At 35.7% G+C, this 15,929-nt stretch overlaps 1 protein-coding gene across 1 annotated transcript; it reads left to right on the forward strand.

Moving 5' to 3' along the window:
• Window positions 1–12,370: 12,370 nt before the first annotated feature.
• On the forward strand, window positions 12,371–15,140 carry LOC110113041 (protein SPEAR3-like). Its single transcript, XM_028701006.1, has 5 exons — window positions 12,371–12,623; window positions 12,747–12,854; window positions 13,010–13,077; window positions 13,276–13,363; window positions 14,941–15,140. Exons 1-5 carry the CDS (start codon window positions 12,405–12,407, stop codon window positions 15,052–15,054), a joined length of 597 nt encoding a protein of 198 aa, XP_028556839.1. The 5' UTR covers window positions 12,371–12,404; the 3' UTR covers window positions 15,055–15,140.
• Window positions 15,141–15,929: the final 789 nt, after the last annotated feature.

Here is a 15,929-nt window from a genome sequence, read left to right on the forward strand (position 1 = left end):
CGATGCTAGCGGTAACTTTAATAAGGATGTAGACAAATGCCCTGTTGTGGCTGGTTTTGAAGATCTGGTTGTTATTGAGGAATCGGCTGGTCTCTCGCCTAAGGGGGGAGGGGTCGATCCTGATCGTGTTGTTCCCTGTGCTGTGGATGGTGGTGCTGTTCTCGTCATTGAGATGTCGGGTAATCCTGCCATGAATTTGGCAAGTAATGGTGAGTGTGTTCAGGTGGAGAAAGTGAATGATAATTTGGTGAGCTCTAACTCTCTTGTTGATGTCCCGGTTACTATTATTGAAACACTTCACTTGGTTAACCTCTTGGGTAATACTGCGGGTTTGGATATTAGGAATCACGTTCACTGGTTGCATGGTTCGTCGGAATATGAATCTGAATCCGATTTTTTAGATGGTGGTCTGGCTTCTCCGAATTTTTGTGGGGGTTCTGACCATGGTAATGATTTCACTCTGGTTCATGCTAGACCTGTTTCAAATGTTGTCTGTAGGGGTAGATTTCGTGGTGGAGGCCGGCGTAGACGTTAATTTATCTGTTTCTGTTGATTTGTCCATGTTCCTTCTTCGGGTTTGCTATGCTTTTTTGTTTCTCGATGTGCTGGTGCGCTGGATTAAGAGCTATGATGGGGTTGGTGCTCGCATCCTTGTCGCTCTCGCTGGTGGCAACCTTTGGTGTGAATTCTTCGGATCGATTGGCTGTTGGACGTTGTTTCCACCTTACTGGATGGTCCGTGCGATGCTTCAGGGACGCTGGAAGCCCCGGCCATTCTACTTAGCTCACTATTTGATTGTAATTTTCCGTTTTCGCTCTCTTTCTCTCCTCCTGCTGTTGTAACCGTTTTTTTAGTTTTATTAATATATCTGTTTTTTGTTATATATATATATATATATATATCACGTATAAGTCATGAATAACATAAACATTTGATATTAGAACATAATACTATAGAAATCATTGTGCATCCAATATTCATATAGGTAAGAAATTTTATTAGCCAGCTAATAACATAATCTTGTTTAATGGTGTCATTATTTCTAGACATTTTGTAGATGTCTTTTAGGTGGCAAAATATAACAAGTTCATCATCTCGCAGCTCGATTAATTACATAGTTGAACTATGATTGCTTAGAATGTTATCTTTCAAGAGGTTTCCAAATAATGTTGCATTACTACTGATCCCAAAAATTAACAAAAAATTAATTTAGGAGTTTCCAATATCAATGCTTTTCTAGGTTCTCCACCCAAACATTCTTCAGGATATTTATGGGAGAATCGAAGTAACATAAAGAATAGTGTAAATGATTTAGGGCTCTATCAATTCCTAAATAATGCATAGATTTTTTTATATAAAAATTATAAAAATCTCACTTAATATATGCAAATATACATATCAAATCTTATAATATAGTTATAGTGAATAGTATTGATCCCACGATGAAAAATATTTACATGCAAATACTAGTATTATCTACTTCAACTACAATAACTATCCTACTCAATAAAAATAAGTTTGGTGGATATTCAATCATTTAATTTAAAATAAAAAATAATTAAAAGAAATACTATTTGGACAAAATATTTTGGATTGATGGAATATAAATACACTATATTTCCTAATGATTCTTTTTTATATTGATGCTATTCGTATCAGAGCTCACCTCCACTACCGCTCACAGTCTGACAGCAAACAAACCAATTGCTTAATCACCGTTAAGCCATAACTAACTCTACTTCATATCAGCCATACACGTGGCATTAGTATGGTTATATAAAGAACATTTGTAAACAACAGTGCTGAATGAAAAATGATTACTGTGCAATTACTGTTCATCTTCTTTCTCGTTTATATTTCTTAACTTGCAGGTACAGCTTAAGTTCTTCTCAGCTTTTCTTCATGGTATCAGAGCAGGTTTGAGAGAATCTCTCTCTCAGTCACTGCGAAATGGCGTCATCTACTTCTTCGCAAACTCCTGATCTTCCTGCTGCATCTGCCTCTTCTCAAATCACTATACCTCCGTCACTGAAACTAGTTCTCTCCAGTATCAAAACCATCATTCCCTCTGCATTGTCCAATGACAACTACCCAGTGTGGAGATCTCAAGTCCTTAAGCTCCTACGAGCCAATGGATTTTCCATTCATCTGGAAAGCTCGGCATCTCGACCCAACAGATTCATTCAAGCGGCTGATGGAACAACATCGCTGAATCCAAACTATACACAATGGATGCTCATAGATCAGAATCTGGCTGCAGCATTGTGTTCCACAATCACGCCATCAATATTACCCTATGTTCTGCACCTTGAATGCTGTTCAGAAATTTGGTTTACATTGGAGCAAAGGTTGCAAGCTTCAAACAGATCCAGAGTAATGCAGTTGAAAAATGAATTGCACAATATATCTATGCGCAATCTTTCCATGACCCAGTACCTCACATCTATCAAGACACTGGTAGATAATATAGCAGTAGCTGGATCTCAAGTCAACTCAGAAGATGTGATCCTGAACATACTCAATGGACTACCTCACACATACCAGGCATTTAAAACCTCGATTCGCACCAAGAGGAGTCCTGTCACTCTTGATGAGCTGTATTCGTATCTTCTTACATAGGAGATCAATCTGGCCTCAGAATCACACAAAGAACAGCAGACAAGTGATCCAAGAGTTGCTTTATACTCCTCTCGAGGCAAGGGACGCAGAGGCAGAGGCAGATCTTCGAACTACAATGGAGCTGGAAACATATCAAATCCGTTTGCTGCCGTTATATGGCAGATCTGCACAAAGAAGGGACATATAGCTTCACAGTGTTGGCATCGGATGAATGCTAACTATGTCCCTAATCCATCGCCCACCACATCGAAGGCTCTAGTAGCAGATTCATCAACACCATCTCAGGACTGGTACATTGATTCAGGAGCAACATCTCATCTCACAAACTCTTTGGAGAACATCTCTCAGCCGAACTCATACCAAGGTATGGATAGCATTACTGTTGGTAACGGACAACATCTGTCTATCGCTAATTATGGAAATGGTCTCCTTCCTACTCCCACCCGTAAGTTATCTCTATCACAAATGTATCATGTTCCCACATTATCTCATAATCTAATCTCTGTGTCTAATCTTACCCATGACAACAATGTCTCGGTAATCTTCTCCCCAACCGGATTCTGCATCAAGGATCTGAAGACTCAAGTCATCCTCCTCCAGGGACCTTGCTGCAATGGTCTCTACAAAATTAAAATCCCTTCACAGCTCGTGATCTTCTCAACGCTCTCTGCAACATCTTCATCATCCCAAAGATGGCATGATCGCCTAGGTCATCCCAACAGCCAAGTCATAGCAACTGTCTCTCGCACCAACAGAGAACTTGCTACTCCTACCTCTTTATATTCTTGTTCAATCTGTAAGGCTGCAAAAAGCCATAAATAAGCTTTTCCAATGTCTGTTACTTCTAGTGATACACCTTTAGCTCTGCTACATCTTGATGTATGGGGTCCTTCCCCTACTACTTCTCACACTGGCTATAAATATTATCTTTTAATTATAGATGACTACAGTCATTTTTCATGGATTTTTATGCTTCGAGCCAAGTCTGAAGTACCTAACATTATCATAAACTTCAAAAAGTTTATCGAAAATCAGACATCTCATAAAATAAAAAGTCTACAAACAGATGGTGGCTCCGAATTTGTAAACTCAGAAATCAATTCTTTTCTCAAAGCCAATGGCATACATCACCGCATTTCATGCCCCTACACACCAGAGCAAAATGGTATTGCAGAGCGTAAAAACAGGCATATAATGGAGACTACCCGCTCCCTGTTACATACAGCAACTCTTCCGTCTCAATTCTGGCCGGACGTTGTGCTTACAGCAGTCTATCTCATCAATCGGCTACCAACACCTCTTCTGCACAACATCTCTCCTTTTGAGTTATTCCATAAACAAAACCCCACATACGCTCACCTCAAAACTTTAGCATGTCTGTGCTTTCCCTGGTTACCCCCTTCACACCGCAACAAACTAGAACCCAAAGCTCCACAATGTGTATTTCTTGGATATCTTGACTCCTATAAAGGGTACAAATGCCTGAACTTAGCCTCGAATACAACAGACATCTCCAGACATGTTGTGTTTGATGAGAGCTACTTTCCATACTCAATTTCATCAACTCAGTCTTCATCCACCTCTACTTCAAACAGTTCCACGCCCAACCCCCATCTCCTCATTCCAACCTCCACCATACTACCCACTTCCAACTCCAGTTCAGAAATTCCTTTTATTCCCTCATCAATCTGTCCCACCAACACCACATCTGTCTCATCTTCTCTTCCACCTTCATCAAGTCCTCCATCAGCTTCTCAACTCATACCACTATCATCCACTCACCCTATGGTCACGCGTCTAAAAACTGGATCACTCAAACCCCGGACCATTCTCAATCTTCTTCACCAACTCCACCAATCCTCAAAAACTTTCTCTGATCCTACTACATATTCTGAAGCTGTTAAACATCCTCATTGGCGGGATGCAATGGCGTTAGAATTTCTTGCCTTGCAACAACAAGGAACTTGGATGCTTGTAGAACCACCACCACATGTCAACATTCTAGGCTCTCGATGGATCTATCACACCAAATTCAATTCAAATGGAACCATAGCCCGCCATAAAGATAGGCTGGTAGCTCAAGGCCACCGCCATGAACAGGGCATGGATTACCATGACACATTCTCTCCGGTAGCCAAAATGCCCACCATTTGTGTCTTCATCTCCATAGCTCTTAATAATGGCTGGCCCATCCATCAATTGGATGTCGCTAATGCCTTTCTTCATGGAGATATTCATGAAACAATCTACATTAATCAACCCAAAGGGTTCGAGGATAATCTCCACCCAACTCATGTTTGCTTACTAAAAAAGGCCATATATGGCCTTAAACAAGCTCCACGTCAATGGTTCCACAAATTCTCGTCCTATCTTCTATCAAACAGTTTCACTCAAAGTCAGGCAGATCACTCATTGTTCACTTTTTCAAAATCAGCCATCCAACTTCATCTGTTAATCTACGTCGACGATATCCTCCTCGCCGGCAACCATCAACAAACTGTTTCCAAACTCATTCAAAATCTCAGCCAACAGTTTGTTATGAAACATCTCGGAGAACCACACCATTTTCTGGGAATTCAATTTCACCACACAGCAACTTCATACTTTCTGTCACAAAGTGCTTATGCTAAATCCATTCTCAATCAAGCCGGAATGACCTCCTGCAAAGCACTGTCGAACCCAAGCTCTACCAAACTACCCACCACACCATTCTCTGATCCGATTCTCCACAATCCGCTCATCTACAAACAACTTACGGGCTCCCTACAATATCTTACGATCACCATACTAGACTTATCATACTCAGTTAACGTTCTTTGCCAACATATGCATGATCCACAACCGGTACATTATCACCTACTCAAGCGGCTATTAAGATACATCCAAGGAACAACGCAATTTGGTCTCCCAATTACCAAAGGTTCTCTTCAGCTTACGACCCTCTCCGACGCTGATTGGGCCAGCGATCCTACGACTCGACGCTCAACATCTGGCTATTGTTCATTTCTAGGCTCAACGCTGATCTCATGGAGTGTAAAGAAACAGCACACGGTGGCGCGTTCCTCTATAGAGGCTGAGTACCAAGCCATGACAGCTGCAACTGTTGACATTCTCTGGATCCGAAAACTTCTGGCAGATTTTCATATTCCTCTAAAGCAACCTACAAAGCTCTATTGCGACAATATGTCGGCAATAGCCATTGCCAACAATCCTGTTCTGCATGCCCGCACCAAACATATTGAGATAGATCACCACTTTGTTCGTGATCACATTCAATCTCAAAACATTATGCTTATGCCAATCAGCACAGTGGATCAAACCGCCGACATCTTCACCAAACCACTGTCTACAACAAGGTTCCAGCAACTCAGACTCAAATTAACGGTTCAACAGGAACCATTCATTTGCGGGGAAGTATCAGAGCTCACCTCCACTACCGTTCACAGTCTGACAGCAAACAAACCAATTGCTTAATCACCGTTAAGCCATAACTAACTCTACTTCATATCAGCCATACACGTGGCATTAGTATGGTTATATAAAGAACATTTGTAAACAACAGTGCTGAATGAAAAATGATTACTGTGCAATTACTGTTCATCTTCTTTCTCGTTTGTATTTCTTAACTTGCAGGTACAGCTTAAGTTCTTCTCAGCTTTTCTTTAATTCGGAGCATATGCATCACCAACAACTCAGTCAAACGTGAAGAAATAAATTACATATTTAACTTTCCAACCTTAATACTACTCTAAACTCCCATAGTATGTCACCCTATGATAATCTTAGCATAGTAAGTATAAGTATGTATTGTTACCCTTATGATAATTCATCTCTATAGATTTGATACATGACAAGCAATATATATATATGCTTGCATCATATCAATCCAACATACATGGTTGTATCTACTTTCTTATTCCTAGGCTTCACATTAAATATGTTATTAACTATACATATGGTCACTATATGCATTAAATTAATGAAGGCATGGCATATTAAAAATATCATGAAATTATTAATGAAGAGAATTCATTAGTGATGCATATTCCATTTACATCATCAATCCAAAACTATATAATTTAGCTAGACATGAAGATTAAGTGAAACAAATTCATTTTCATTAATTATGCAAAAGAAAAAAAATATAGTAGAAGAAAAGATATCACAACATTGTTTCAAATGATTTCCTCTACACTCCTCTTTAAACTTACAAAATTACTTCCACAAACACAAGTTAAGCACTCTATGGAATGTAGATGGTACTTCTCAGAATTCCCTTAGTTTTTACTTATAAGAAAAAAACAGAGAAACACTATAAAGACTGAAATTAAATAAGTGATTGAACTCTCTACTAACATTACAAACAGACTATTTATTGAAAAACATATAAATTTGATTCTGGCATTAAGGTGCTCCAGACACTTGCACCGTGGCATCCATAAAATGAACTAACCCCGCAGCGCTGAAGGGTTTCCTTCACTACGGTGCTTGTTGATATGGACCAGATGTTTAATAAATCGACGCACCCTTCGCTGGTAGATCATGGCCTGAACGATTACAACTGTAGCGTCATAGCTCAACTAACAATTGAGCGTTGGGGCGCCACGTGGCACTCCCCTTGGCTTGGCAGCACTGAAATTTGGCATTGTGGCATTGTGTAAACAGAGACTGTGTTTTTCTGCACTGACTCCTCTGACGTTGTGGTGCAATCAAACAGAGACTGGTCGCCACCATATCTATATTTGGGCACTCCAACAATGTCAATGATGGCACCGCGGCAGTATTGTGTCTGACACCATGTCATTGTATCATACTTAAAAAGTTTGCCCATTTCCTGTACTTTCTTATACAAACACAACTAAAACGACACGTTTTCACTGACAAATTAACACATAAAATATAATAATATTTACAATTATCATATATTCAAGTTCAATTAGTAGCTAATTATATTGTTCACAATATATTTATAATACTTTCTTGAATTTTCCATGATAGTGAGCTCACTGCTCCATCTTGTTCTATTCATGAATAAAACATTATTATCGTTGGTATAAAAGGTTGCCAGGGTAATCATGCTTATGGTGGTCACAATTTTGGAGTTGATTATGGTTGAAATTCCTTTCCACCTTGTAAGCACTTTCATAGTACTAATCAGCCTACCCTCATTCTAGAAAGAAGAACAAGTTATCCTCTAGTATCTTAGTATGTCACCACCACTACCCCCAATTAATTATATTGACCTTTATTTTGGAATGGTTTATCTCACTTGAGAATAATGTCATTAATTGCTTATTATACCACTCCTAGGTAGCTACATCTATCTTTAAAGTAAATTTCTCCTTGTATTCAATTGCAATTTCTCACTTTAGTACATCTTGAGTTTTAGATTTCGGCGCTTCTTTCAACATGGTAGATAATCAAATACTTTTCATCTCTGATCAAGTAATATATCCCTCATATCATCATCACTAATGGATCTCCCCTTTTATCTCTAGAAAGGACATATATTTCTCCTTTCCTTGTTAATTTTAGATAATATTCCATATGATATTCCTTTTTTTATAAATTTGTGACCTATTAATTACCACATCAACTCCCACTACTAATAACCTTTTGTATCCCTCTCACATTGTTTTTTCTTGATCTCAATAGGAGGAAGATAATTGTGACAATGTTGAAGTTCAAAAAAATTTCTTATAAGGAATTATGGGTTAAAAAATGCGCAATCAAAAAATATGACCCTTAGAATTTTGGGTGATTTAAGGGTTCCAACAATGTCATATGAAACATTAAACATATTTATAGACATATCATTAAATTGCTCATATTTATAACAATATCATATAAATTTTAAAGAACATAATAAAATAATTAACTTTTAATCACAATAATTTATTAAATCATTATTGATTTGATTGCACATACTTAAATTTGTTTATTCAATTTTCTCACATGGTAGCCTAAGGGTTCGTTTGGGACGGCATTCTTACTGCTTCTTAAAACAACTTTTTAGTACAGAAATTTTAATTTTTCTACTAAAAAGCGGATTTAAAAAGCAGTAGCAAAGCCATCCCAAACAAAGTCTAAGTGTAGCATCGAACCAGGAGACCAAGATTTTCAGTGCTGATTCGAAGTAGATTCCAATTGCGAAAAGCGGAACCACACAAAAGGATTTAAAGGCGAAAAGTAGGACTATAAACAAATAAGTGCACTTAATTAATGTATAATAATTATGTTATATTGTATAAATTATTACCATCAAATATGTAGGCTTCATTTGGGACAGTTTTCTTAATGCTTTCTAAAATAATTTTTTAGTTGAAATTTTTCTTAAATTAATAATTTTTACACTAAAAATTTATTTTAGAAAGCAATAAGTTGTACCAAATGAAGCTACAATCAGTTAGCCTCAAGTAAATCTTATCTTTAGCTTGAAAAAGATAAGAAATTAATAAAGAACTCAATAAAAAAATAAATGAACAAACTTGAATAATATGTGAAAGAATCAATGCCTACTATTTGAAACAAAAAAAAAACATTAAAATCATAAATTTTAATTAAATATTTTATAATTTATTACACAATATTAAAAAAAAAAATTGATGAATCTTCCAACACGTGTGACATCCCACTTGTCCGCACGTACATTATTTGACTTGATGCAATACTATAATTTATGTAGTAGTTATAAATGGCCTTTTCGAGCTTTAACACGCTCATGATTTTATTCACACGAAGGACTGGGAAGGGCCACGTGAAAATGCACTGATACTCTGGTAGTTTATTACTTTATTTGGCTGATAATTGTTTAGGTCTTCTTCCTCTCTTTTTTTTTCTTAGGTCTTAATTTAATTTTTTTTAGCAAACATATTGAGAAAAGTGAAAAACTAATATTTTTATGCTTCTCATATTGATTTGTTAGTTGGGAGATTTTGCTTTCAACTAAGATTTTGTGTATGATAGTTTTTTTTATTGTTTTCTAAAGCAGTTTCTAGTACAAAAATTTCTTGAACGAGAAATTTTTGTACTATAAAGCTGTTTTAAAAAATATTAAGAAAGCCATCCCGAACAAAGCCCAAGGGATCTTCTATTTGAATTTTGTATATGTGATGTATGTGTGAGTTTGACTTTATTGACTCAGAAGTCCAAAAAAACTAACATTTTTAGATTTGGCTTTATAAAAATTTGATGCTTATGTATAATGTTTATTTTTGTTATTATGTTTAAAAGTTGTTGGATTTAAATTTATATGTAGGTTATGTTTGACCTTACTAATAGGTTCTTGGCGGATTAAAGCTAGAGAATTAAGAAAAAAATTAGCGAGTATTGAAAGTTAGTGAAGAGCTATAATGTTTATAAATACTCGATCTCAATGGCATGAAATCGATATAAAGTCTAAGATATGTCTCTATACTTTTTTCTTAATAAGTTTTAGGGGCCTACAGAAAATGTTACATAATATGACCAATACAGACTGAAACACATATTTATGGATAAGTTGGATGATGTGCAAGTTAACACATATATAATTTGGCCCCTTCTCTCCTGCTAATGCCTTTGTAAAGTCTTTGAGGGTGAGTTGCTTGGGAGAGTACTCTTTGGAATCTAACATGTAGGACAAGTCTATGAAGACAAATCTCTAAGAATACAACGTGAGTCGCTGAAATTTTATGCAATACCTGGGTGGAAGTGGTTATGAACTAGGGATAAGTCCAATCAATGAAATCATGGTCATGAGCTTCTAAGGTGTGTGTTCCATCAAGCTTGATCAAGAACGTCTGCGATAGGGGCGTAGTGTTGATTATATACAACTGTTGCAAGTGACTAGGTTCTATTCAAGTGAGAGATCCTCCTGTTGTAAACTTGTTTGGGTGAGTCCAGGACAATTGCACCGATGGTCTAATACTCTAATCTCCCTTGGTAAGTCTACATGTTGTGTTATTTGCATAGGAGAGTGATCATTTGCCCATAGGCCAGGTTATTGTTTCCTACTGCTTTATAGGGCTACAACTGCCACTTTGATCTAGCAAACCTCCTAGTTAAACTCGTACGTATTAGATACCTACTAGCTACCTTCATAAACATGTGTGAGTATGCACTTATCAAATATTTGAGCTATTTTTTGGCTTCTAGCCTCCCTAATCTTTTTTCATTTGCTTCTTGTAAATATGTAGGATCATTGGCTCATTAGGCTTTATTTTGGATGTGGACATACTTTTTTGGCTGTAGAGAGCATGTGATCCCTTAAAGATTTGTAAATAATTTTTTTAATTAACACATAGGCCCTTCTTAAAGTTTTAACAAAAAAAATAAAAAAAAGAGTATTTATCAATTAAATAAAAATATTAAATTTAAGCTCATTTATATTATTCACATTTACACCTTATCTTATTGTATATAAATTATGTTGCAAGTAGCAATTAGAAACCATTCATTTTCCATAAATAAGCAGTTGAAACGTATGCATACGTAGCATGTGCCACAACTAGTGGCCGTGGTGTGAACACTTACGTTAAGAAATATTTTATTATCTCATCTAATTAAATGAGTGATCTTAATGTTAGTTTGAAATATTTTTGATATATTATATGTTAAAATATTCATATGTTAAAATATTCGATTTTAGATAAAAAAAATATATCTTAAGATCATTTGAAATTTTCACATATATGGTAAGTTGATATATAGGAAGAGAGGATGTGCGACCTGGACAATGTGATCAGGTATTAGTTGATGATAATCAATAAGGATATTATTAGTACTCGAGGCCCGACAATTCTAGTCGTTCACTTGATAGGGCAAAATTATTACGTGCGGTTATCGGACATTATCCATAGGCTAATCAGGACGTGTCACATCAGCAATACACTATGTATCATCATTGTGTACCCATGTGTATTGGATGATATGGCACATCTTAAATGGCCTTCAGACGACGTCCAGTGACCGCTCATAATAATTTTCGCCCTATCATGTGACCAAACACAATTGTCAGGCCTTGACTTTTTAGTAAAAAAATAAAAATTTTATAGTATAAAGCTGCTTTAAAAAGTAGTAAAAAAATTATGGATTAATTATTCAGTCTAGACGCCGGACGCCGTCCGGAGACAAACCAGAATGTACCAAGTCACCCTTGTGCTTGGTACCGAGGCTTGGTATTACTCGGTAACACTCGGTAACGTTGACGTGGCATAATCTAGTTGGTTTTCAGACTCCGGTCTTCGCACAGAATAATTTCTCCCCAATTGAAGCCTTTATCTTATGAAAAATAAAAGAATTAAATTGTATTTTATATTGAACAAAAAAAGGTAGTGTCTTTTCATATAAATGCCTTTCTGTTTTCACAAAAAATGGCATGTTTCTTTAATTCCCTCTGTTGGTAAAAGAGCATATGTAAACCAAGGGAAATTAAAGTAGTCCCCACCTGTGATATATCATATCTTAAAAAAAGTTCTTCAAATATTATTGGTATCTGATTATATGTACAGAATTTAAACACCCAGGCACTGTACATTAAAATAACTAATATCTCTTTCAAATAAACTGTAATCATGCAAGCATCCAGCAAGGCAATAATTTCTTTAAGGGGCAGCCCTTTAAACCTGTCGTGGTTATCTATCAATTTCACTTGCAAGCTTGTCCCCCACCTCTCTCTCTCTCTCTCTCTCTCTCTCTCTCTCTCTCTCTCTCTCCCTCCCTCCCTCTCTCTCTCTCTCCCTCCCTCCTTCCATGGCCATAGTGTAATAGTTACTTCCAAGTTTGATAGAGCTAGTGATCAAGAGATGGAGAGTAATCAACATGGAGACTTTGGTCTAGGAAGTGGAAGATCACCTAGCTCTTCTTCAAAGAAAAAGAAGAAGAATAGCGTAGAAAAGGCGCTGAGGCAACCTCAAAGAGGACTTGGAGTGGCTCAACTTGAAAAGATTAGAATTCAGAGTCAGATGATGGCCAGTTATAATCTCCAATTGCTTCATCATCCCTTTCATAGTAATCTAACCATGGTTTGTATAAATCTCTTATCTTATCTCTGTTCATGATGGATCTTTAATGATCTGCACCATATATGTATATATATACGTTTGATATCTAGTAGTTTTATATATCTCCATCATGTTCTTTAACAGGAGGAGGACATGAAAATACCTTTAACCTTTCCATTGTCTTCTTCCTCTTCATCCCCGTTTAATGGTGCATCATCAAGTTCAGTTTTAAGCGTTCATCCGAATTTCATGGTACGTGAGAAGGAAGACTGGAGCATGAAGCATCACTGTTATATATTGATCTTATCTTACATAAAATAGTTTATAAGAGCGTATTATGAAGGAAGATAACTTTTTTTTGCTTTTATTTTATTTTATTTTCTAATGTTCTAATGATGAAGTTTCAGATGGGATGTGGAGACAATCTAGTCAGTGTAGATAAGAGATTTGGAGACATAGAGTATACTCAAGCTAGGTAAATTTTTAGATTAAGATTAAGATTTTGTTTGGAATAGCTTGAGACCACAACTTTTTTTTGCTTTCAATAGATTTTTTACTAAAAGCAGCTTTATAAAGCAATAAGAAAGCTTATCAAACGAAGCCTAAATATATACATGCTTGTATTTGTTTACCAAACTTTGATAAACTATCTCATGCTTTGTTTATTTGCTAGGTTTTCAGCACAAGATCATGAGATCACTAGTAGAATCCCACAGATAGATAATCATCTTCAGGCTGTAACTCACCCAGCACTCATGGAGGTAAGAATAGAATTAACTAGCTTGTATATATCAACTAATGCTTAGAATTTCATGAAGTAATTGCAATCAAATTCGTCCATAATTTGCGAAGGTAAATTAAAGAAGTCCTATGTAGTTTTTTTAAGGAGATGTGATGGTACATCTACAGTGGTCTAAACATATGGAGACCTTTTGCAAAAGAAAACCATAGAAAAATTGGATAAGTGGCTTAAATTAATCAAGTCTTCGTATTTTTATAACCTACTCTACTAAAGGCTTTAGGGGTGGTTAATTTGTCTTCAATTTTGACATTGAAGAGGGGATCGAGTTTTCTTCTCTAATACTTTTGGGTTGTGAACTAACTCGTGCTCAACTAGTTTCTATAAAAACATTTATTTGACAAGTTAGACAAGGCATCTTTCGGTCATATTCGACTTGAGCATAGATTGTTTAGTTGATCAACACTTGATCTCGTTCCACTTATTTACACCCCTTACAAGCATTAATAAAGGTATTGTTGAGTGATTTATCGATATTCTCTAAATAAATAGTTGTGATTGTCATAGGCTTCATTTGGGACGGCTTTCTTATTACTTCTCAAAGCAACTTTTTAGTACAAAAATTTTCCATTGTACTAGAAAGCTGCTTTAAGAACCAACAAAAAAGTTATCCCAAATGAAACCGTAATAATATTGATCATTTATGCTTCTCTCATCAGAGACTCTATTCTTATATGCATATTGGAGTCAGATTGCTAGCATTAAGGCCAAAAAGATCTCATGCATTAGGCTAAGGAATCTTATCTTATTCCTTCAAGAAGGGGTAAAGCTTGAAACATTATTCATTGGTTGAATGCTCATGCAAAATTAGGGCAATGTGAGCAAAAGGCAAGAATCTTGCCAATTTCCACTTTTAAAACTAGCCATTATTTTTCAAATCCAACCTAATCTTCATTATTTCTCTCACATGAAATGTCCATGGCAACAAGCACCATATATAGCATTATAAGTGCCTTAATCAATTTTTAAAGGTTACCTAAAAATTATTGCAATAGAAAACAGAGTATTGTGGTTCATAAAATACACTCTCAAAAGTCACTCAAACAATCTTTGTGAGCATTCTGCAATGGTTTTAGTGATGCTCATATATTTAAGCTTCGTTTGGAATGATTCTCTTACTGTTTTTTAAAATAACTTTATAGTACAAAAAAACAAAAAATTAAAATCTTAACAATCACAGAAGAGTTTTGTTCTATGATCATTTTCATAATTTGCATTATTGGGATCCATATTATGTGTAAACTTTTTTTTTAATAATGAGTAAAAATACCTATTAATCATATTACTATAATAATTATGGTTAAAAGTTTGTATCATTTCATCAAAAGTCATACTTATTTTTAAAACTATTTATCCCTTCATAATCCAAAATATGATTAAAACAAATGTTCGCTTATTTAAAAAAAAAGCCTAAAGTTTAATATTATACCACAATTTTAATAAATAAATTGAGTGCATCTCAAATTAAAAGGTTTTGCTGATGGAACTATTTTTCTTTTCCATATGAAGGTTTATGTATATATATGATTTCTTTGGCAGGATTCAGTGCTGCAGCGAAGAATTCATCAGCAGCACAGCTATTTGGCAGGATCATTAAGCCAAGTCTCAGATTATGACGAGTCGCAAGAACTAGATTTGGAGCTCAGATTATGAAGGAACATGCAAGAAACATATATGGTCTTTAATTTGGAAACAATTAATGATGAGTTTGCTCCTAATTACTTTTACAGATAGTTTATTTTTTCCCTTCAATAAAATGATTAAATGTATAATAGTAAGATCTTTTTTTTTTTCTTAATACATCAATACATAGTTTACAAATCATAAGCATTTTGCATGATTTCTTCTTATTTAAGCAAAAGACTACGGTTTTTTTGGGAAGCTGCCATGTTTTGTAAGGTCATCTCCAACCGAACGCTAAACGAGCGTATGGAGTCCTTCCTTCGCTCCAACCGAACGCGAAAATTTCCGCCATTTCATTGCAGGTGAACAGTGCGACGTCAATATTGGCGTCGCACTGTTCACTCATGCCATTTTCTGCTCTCAACCGGAAAAATGCGCGAAAGGGAGAGCGATCGTTACCTTCCTAGAAACACCTAAAATGGCGTTCGATTGGAACATCACCACACCATTTTGGAGTTTTGCATTACTTTGCCGTGAAAAATGAATTAAGTTATCGGTTGGAGATGCCCTAAAGCTGATTATGAAGTTGTTATGGGGAAAGTAGTTTTTTTTTAAAAGTTGATGTGAATATATATTATAAATATATTCTTTTCAAGAAAATCGAACAACTGTATACTTAAAGTTTTCACGCATTAGCGACTCCAGTTGTAAAAAGTGGCTTCTTATCTCAGAAAATTTTTAAAAATAACGTGAAAGCAGCAAGAAAATAACAGATAAATGAAATTATAATTATATATGAAAAGTAGAGCATTGAGAAAGCTGTCCCAAATAGACTCTAAATGATTATGAATTCAATAAACTGAGAGCGTATAATTAAAAAGATCTTTCACGTTAAATACGTTTGC

Source organism: Dendrobium catenatum, unplaced genomic scaffold (genome assembly GCF_001605985.2).
Source record: "Dendrobium catenatum unplaced genomic scaffold, ASM160598v2 fragScaff_scaffold_1617, whole genome shotgun sequence".
Taxonomy (NCBI): Eukaryota; Viridiplantae; Streptophyta; class Magnoliopsida; order Asparagales; family Orchidaceae; genus Dendrobium; species Dendrobium catenatum.